The sequence below is a fragment of the Triticum urartu genome, chromosome 1 (genome assembly GCF_003073215.2).
Source record: "Triticum urartu cultivar G1812 chromosome 1, Tu2.1, whole genome shotgun sequence".
In the NCBI taxonomy this organism is placed as follows: domain Eukaryota; kingdom Viridiplantae; phylum Streptophyta; class Magnoliopsida; order Poales; family Poaceae; genus Triticum; species Triticum urartu.
In genome coordinates this window covers 291,641,263-291,649,028 of record NC_053022.1, presented here as the reverse complement: position 1 = coordinate 291,649,028, position 7,766 = coordinate 291,641,263, and the positions used below count along the sequence as shown (strand labels likewise).

The 7,766-nt window shown below is 44.8% G+C and overlaps 1 protein-coding gene across 1 annotated transcript; it reads left to right on the top strand.

Moving 5' to 3' along the window:
* The first annotated feature begins 281 nt into the window (after positions 1-281).
* On the top strand, positions 282-1,763 carry LOC125532501 (GDSL esterase/lipase At5g03610-like). The gene is made up of 5 exons (XM_048696549.1): positions 282-348; positions 438-656; positions 779-1,047; positions 1,150-1,426; positions 1,525-1,763. Exons 1-5 carry the CDS (start codon positions 282-284, stop codon positions 1,761-1,763), a joined length of 1,071 nt encoding a protein of 356 aa, XP_048552506.1.
* Positions 1,764-7,766: the final 6,003 nt, after the last annotated feature.

The window sequence follows — 7,766 nt, the reverse complement described above, 5'->3', positions numbered from 1 at the left end:
TAGTAGAAAGCATATTCCTTCGCGAACTAGAAAGCAGATCGATTAGCCGGCTCGTGGACGGCCGCAGCAAAGCGAGAAGTGCGGCGCCAAATTTACCGCGGGAAGCAACAGGGTCTCGGCTGGATCACGCGTGTGTTACGATTTTTGCTAGGTAGTTAGGATTATTATCCTTATAAGTAGCCTCGCCATTTCCCCTCTATGAATGAGCGTGGAACACGCAACACCCGGGCATCTGGACTCACCTCCTGATCGCGCCGTTCCGCGCGCGCGCATTCCTGGAGATGAAGGTCACGGCGTTTCTTCCCGGCGTCTGCGGCCTCGCTCTCCTCCTCCTCCTCCCCTTGAATGGTGCGTGTGTATTACTAGATTCGGATTGTTGACGTTGTAGTATGCTTGTTTCTCATTTCGATCGTGGTTGTTGATGGTCCCATGGATAGCCGCTGGCGTGGAGTCTCGAGGACCTCTGGGCGGCTACCACTGGTACACCATGTTCATGTTCGGCGATTCGTTCGCGGACACCGGCAACCTCCCGAGAACGAGCTGCAGGAGCTCCTTGTCGCGTCAATGGCACTACCCCTACGGCACCTTTAATGGAAGTCGAAGTGGCAACCCGCTCGGCCGCTTCTCCAATTACTTGGTTCAGCCCGATATCATCGGTACGTACATACTTATAACAGTATCTATAAATTTATTTGAAAATGAACCGTGCGTGCGTTGATGAGTGCCATGCATGCGCCCTGAATCCTAATCAGCAAACCTTGATCGTGGTTCTCTGCAGCGAGGATGTTAGGGCGCCTCGTAGGCCCTCCGGCGTACAAGCGCATGGTGAAGCACTACTGTGACCCGTCCGGCATGAGCTTCGCCGTCGGCGGCTCAGGCGTGTTCGAGGTCCCGGAGAACCTGACGACCCTCTCCAAGCAAATCGACAACTTCGAGAGGCTGATCAAGGATCGAACCATCTCCAAATGGCACCTCGCCGACTCCGTGGCGCTCGTCGCCATCTCCGGCAACGACTACTCGCGCATCAACTCCAGCGACGTCGGCAACGTGCGTCAGTTTTTCCTTTTCTGGATGAACGACGCACACAGTCAATCTGTCTGGTTCTGCAACTTACTAACTACGGTAGGAACGTTTTCTCTTCTCTGGCAGATGATCGCTCTCATCAGGAAGGTGACGACCGAGATCACGGCGAACGTGCAGCGGCTGCAGAAGCTCGGGGTGAAGAAGATCCTGGTGAACCAGCTGCACCCCGTCGGCTGCACGCCGTGGCTCACCAGGCCGACCAACTACACCGTCTGCGACTCGCGGGCCAACATGGGCGTGGACCTCCACAACGGCCACCTGAGCATAAATTTGCGCAAGTCCAAGAACGTCCATATCCTCGACCTGGCCACCGCCTTCTCCAACATCGTCAATCCAGCCCCCGGTATGTACTATGTACCAGTAGTACATTTCTGATCACTGCATCCTCGAATGATCACTGCTCTATCCGTCTGTGATGTTGATGTGCGTGCACGAAAACAGGTAAAGGCTCGAGGCTGGCCAAGAGGTTCGAGCACAAGCTGACGCCGTGCTGCGAGAGCTTTGATCCCGAGGGGTACTGCGGGCAGCTGAGTAAGAACTCGGAGAGGCTTTACACCGTATGCAAGAACCCCGACCAGTACTTCTACTGGGACAGCGTGCACCCTACGCAGGCCGGCTGGGAGGCCGTCATGAAGCAGCTGCAAAAGCCTATGCTCAAGTTCCTAACAAAGGAACACTAAGGCGCATCTTAATCTTAGGCACGCATGCATGGGCGTGTGTATGCACGCATATCGTAGTTAGGTTGGGTGTTCTTTTGGATTCCATGTCATTACATGAACATATCATTCGCTACTTGTTGGTCTTGATGCAAATGAGCCCCGTAGTCCTCTGTTCTGAAATATTATTGTACTACCTTCGTTCCTTTCAGTAAGGTGAATTTTATTCTTTTTAGTTCAAAACATGTTTACCAAATTTATAGGAAAAAACTAAATCAACATCTAAGGCCTAGTTTGGCAGCACTGTTTTTCTAAAACTGTGGCAATTCAAAACCTCAGGCCTAGATTGGCAGCACTGTTTTTCTAAAACCGTGGTAATTCAAAACCTCAGTTTTTACCTCGGTTTGTCAAAAGCGTTGTTTTCCTCTATTTTGCCAAAAACACCAATTCGTTTGGCAAGTGTTGTTTTACAGTAATTTTGACCAATTGCACCTAACTAAGGGTGCGTTTGGATGCAAAGTAATTTTGACCAACTGCACCTAACCAAACGCATCCTCAGTTTTTCAACATGAGGGCAATGAATACCTCAGTTTGTCAAAAGCGTTGTTTTTCACTATTTTGCCAAAACCACCGATCTGTTTGGCAAGTGTTATTTTACCGTAGTTTTAACTAACTGTACCTACCTCAATTTTTTTAGGCAATGTATCTACCTCAGCTACGCTCAAGGGGCCGATCAGCGTGTAAAAACGGCCATGACATGTAAGCCAAGTCCTATCGGCCTCTCCTAGATGCTACGTGCTATAATAGCCTATGGACTAGAATTCTATCTTGTACTGTACTTGCATGCAGCCATGCCATACACATCACGTAAAATATATCTTATACTTGTATGCAGCCATGCCATACATACGTCCATACATGCATCCAAAAAATGATTTAGGGCAGGAGAGAGAAGGTTTTAGGGCACCAGAAGTTCTTTTTACCATACCAACTCATGTAAAATAGGGCACCAGATAATTTTCTGCCATGCTAGGTGATGTAAATAGGGCACCAGAATATTTTTTTGCCATAGAGGAAGATGCAAAATAGGGCACCATAAAAACTATCGTTTGGTTCATTTGGAGTACTTCAACTATAAACAATATCAAACTCATCTCAAATAATATCAATCTCATCTCAAATGAATTCAAAACAAATATAGTACAAATAGTACTTAATTATTACATAGTTCATCAATCCACAACATCAAATTCAACACAAATTGTTCATCAACATAACACAAAGTTCATCATCACACATACATGAAACCTATAGATGAAACTAGTGCTTTTGTTGCACATTCCATGCCCACCACTCCTTGATGAGATCTCTTTGAAGATAATCTTGTTGATCCGAATCTCGAACATTTTAGTATACTTCAAGAAAGTGTCGAATGCGGTCTATGTGTCGAACCGGCTGCCCCGTTAATTCATAGAAGGCGTAACCCAAATTTCTTCCACGCTCATTCTCAATGATCTTGTTGTCTGTGATCAGGGTGGCCGTGATGATGTACCAAATGACTCTTGATCCCAAAACCTAGTTGATCAGCGCATAATAGCAAACTGGAATAGCAAAATCCCAAAAGCCCTATCCACATCTTTCCTAGCAGTCGCTTGAGAATTATGAAAATGAAGACTTTCTTACCTAGGGGCTTGAAATTGGCTTCACAAACGTAGCCCGCAAGGTAGTAGCACATGTTGTATGTCCGGCTATTTGCCACCAGTGATGATTCCTCATTGGCTAGTTGTGAAAAGAGTGGTGATCATTGAAGCACATCGACGTCGTTGCAAGACCCTGGCATCCCAAAATATCCATGTCTCCTGGTCGGCCACGACATCAAGAATGATGGTGGCATCCTTCGTATGTCCATTGAATTGTCCATGCCAGGATAGTTCTTTCACCTCCAATACATGCAATCAATTGAGGCGAGCATATCTGGAAACCCACGTGCTTTGTTCATTTCCAAAAGCCTTTGAGCCTCTTGAGCATTTGGTGCTCTCAAATACTCTAGCCTGAACATTTCAACCACTGCCTTTGTAAATTTCTTGACACACAAGATTCAAGTGCGCTCTCCCATTAATAAGTTATCATCAATTAAATCTTCCAAAACACAATATGCCATCATGCGCAACACCACAATCACCTTCTGGATAATGCTATGTCCAAGATCTCCAGCGCGATTCCTAATCTTCTCAAAGAGTCGATCATGCCGCTTCACACAGTTGGCGATGTGAAGGAACAAATCTGGAGACATCCTAAACTGGCATCCAAAGTATCGCTCTGGATACACCGGATTTTGACCGAAATAGTTGAGCATCAGTCTATTGTGCCTATCTTGCCTCAACCTACGAGTCACTTACGGTAGAAAATGGAACCACCACACTTCAGCCTCTTGTTCTTGTGCATCATCGGGATTAAAGCAATCTCTTCCTCTTCATCCATGTCATATTCCTCTTCGGACGAGAAATCATCCCACAGAGAGGATTCAAACAAACTCCTTCATAACACAATAATATATTATCTACTTATTTATCACAACAAAGAATTAAGAGACGGGTTTTTTTTACCTTAGAGGATTTTCATCAAACACTTAGTGTGTGATGTCTACTACACAACTTGTTCTTGTAGACTCGTGTTGGGCCTCCATGCGCAGAGTTTTGTAGGACAATAGTAATTTTCCCTCAAGTGGACGACCTAAGGTTTATCAATCCGTGGGAGGCGTAGGATGAAGATGGTCTCTCTCAAACAACTCTGCAACCAAATAACAAAAAGTATCTTGTGTCCCCAACACACTAAATACAATGGTAATTTGTATAGGTGCACTAAATCGGCGAAGAGATGGTAATAAAAGCGCAGTAATGATAGTAGATATTGATTTTTTGTAATAGGAACAATAAAAACAGCAAGGTAGCAATTGATAAAATGGAGCACAAACGGTATTGCAATGGTTGAAAATGAGGCCTAGGGTCCGTACTTTCGCTAGTGCAATCTCTCAACAATGCTAATATAATTGGATCATATAACCACCCCTCAACGTGCTATGAAGAACCACTCCAAAGTTATTATCTACTAGCGGAGAACATAAGAAGAAATTATTTGTCGGGCACGAAACCACATCAAAGCTATTCTTTCCGATCAATCTATCCTAGAGTTCGTACTAAAATAGCACCAAGCTATTCTTTCCAATCGATCTATCCAAGAGTTCATACTAAAATAACACCATATGATACACATCAACCAATTCTAATGTCACCTAGATACTCCAATGTCACCGCGAGTATCCATGAGTTGATTATACGATATGCATCAAACAATTTCAGATTCATAATACTAAATCCACAGAAAGAACCTTAAAGAGTGCCCCAAGATTTCTACCGGAGAAACAAACACGAGAGTGTGCATCAACCCCTATGCATAGATTACCCCAATGTCACCTCAGGAATCCGCGAGTTGAGTGCTGTAGGATCGAAAGTATGTCTAGAGGGGGGGTGATTAGACTACTTGACCAAATAAAAACTTAACCTTTTCCCAATTTTAGTTCTTGGCAGATTTTAGCTATTGTAGGACAAGTCAAGCAATCATCACACAATTCAAGCAAGCATGCAAAGAGTATATTGGCAGCGGAAAGTAAAGCATGCAACTTGCAAGAATGTAAAGGGAAGGGTTTGGAGAATTCAAATGCAATTGGAGACACGGATGTTTTTTCCGTGGTTCGGATAGGTGGTGCTATCCTACATCCACGTTGATGGAGGCTTCAACCCACGAAGGGTAACGGTTGCGCGAGTCCACGGAGGGCTCCACCCACGAAGGGTAATGGTTGCGCGAGTCCACGGAGGGCTCCACCCATGAAGGGTCCACGAAGAAGCAACCACCCACAAAGGGTCCACGAAGAAGCAACCTTGTCTATCCCACCATGGCCATCGCCCACGAAGGACTTGCCTCACTAGCGGTAGATCTTCACGAAGTAGGCAATCTCCTTGCCCTTACAAACTCCTTGGTTCAACTCCACAATCTTGTCGGAGGCTCCCAAGTGACACCTAGCCAATCTAGGAGACACCACTCTCCAAGAAGTAACAAATGGTGTGTTGATGATGAACTCCTTGCTCTTGTGCTTCAAATGATAGTCTCCCCAACACTCAACTCTCTCTCATAGGATTTGGATTTTGTGGAAAGAAGATTTGAGTGGAAAGCAACTTGGGGAAGGCTAGAGATCAAGATTCACATGGTAGGAATGGAATATCTTGGTCTCAACACATGAGTAGGTGGTTCTCTCTCAGAACATATGAGTTGGAATTGTGTATGTGTTCTGATGGCTCTCTCCACGAATGAAGAGGAGGTGGAGGGGTATATATAGCCTCCACACAAAATCCAACCGTTACACACAGTTTTCCAATCTCGGTGGGACCGAATCAACAAACTCGGTCGGACTAAAAAGGTAAACCTAGTGACCGTTAGAGATTTTCGGTGGGACTGACATGCAACTCGGTAGGACCGATATGGTTAGGGTTTGGGCATAACGTAATCTTGGTGAGACCGATTACACAAACTCGGTGAGACCGAGTTTGGTAATAAGCTAACCAGAGAGTTGGTCAGGCAAACTCGGTGGGACCGATTTGCTCTTTCGGTGAGACCGAAAAGTTACAAAAGGGAAACAAAGAGTTTACATTGCAATCTCGGTGGGACCGATTCGCTCTTTCGGTGAGACCGAAAAGTTACGAAAGGGAAACAGAGAGTTTGCAATCCCATCTCGGTGAGACCGAGATCCCTATCGGTAGAACCGAATTGCTAGGGTTTGGCAGTGGCTTATGACAAGTGAAACTCGGTGGCGCCGGATAGAAAGAATCGGTAGGACCGAGTTTGGCTTAGGGTTTAGGTCATATGTGGATATGGGAAAGTAGTTGAGGGTTTTGGAGCATATCATTAAGCACATGAAGCAAGAGGCTCATTAAGCAACACCTCATCCCTCCTTGATAGTATTGGCTTTTCCTATGGACTCAATGTGATCTTGGATCACTAAAATGTAAAATGAAGAGTCTTGAGCTTTAAGCTTGAACCAATCCTTTGTCCTTAGCATTTTGAGGGTTCCACTTTTACATCCATGCCATGCCAATCATTGAGCTTTCCTGAAATAGTCATCTTGGAATAGCATTAGCTCAATGAGCTATATGTTGTTATGAATTACCAAAACCACCTAGGGATAGTTGCACTTTCAATCTCCCCCTTTTTGGTAATTGATGACAACATATAGATCAAAGCTTCGACAAATGATAATAAGCATGAAATATATCGTCGCTTTGAGAAGTATGTGACAAGTAAGAGCTCCCCCTAATTTTGTGCATATTTAAAATTTGCTTTGGACTGCAAATGCACAAAGAGTTAGAGTCATGGGTTACTCTTCCATGTCACATACATCTTGGTGGAGCGCTTAAAATGATAAGAATGAAATACATGCACTCATCACCAAGAATAGTGAATGATCACATAAGATAGATAAGATGATAATATTAAGCAAACATTAAGTGTAGCTTATGATCAAACACATGATCATCAATGTCTCACGAGCAATGACATAGTATCTCACACAAAAGCAAACAAAGTTCGAAAAACCACCAAATAAAACAAGAGAGAATAAAAGCAACACTAAGAGCAACACTCTCTCTCTCGAAGCCTATGATCTATACATTTTCTCCCCCTTCAGCAACAAGTTACCAAAAAGTTCCTAGAAAATGCATAGTGCTAAGTCGACACTCAGGCTTGATCTTCAGGTGGTGATGGAGTCCGAAGCACTCCAAGGACGAAGCCTTCTGTAGACGTGGTTGGAGTTGAGGCTGAAGTAGATGCTGGAGCTGGTGGAACTGAAGCTGTAGCTGGTGCAGAAGTGGTGGCTCTGGTGTCAGCAACTGGCACTGCATGTGATCTCTGAGCTCTTGGCACTCTGGCAAATGCATCAGTTGTAGTCTTGCCTATCCTCTCCTGCATGTCATCCTG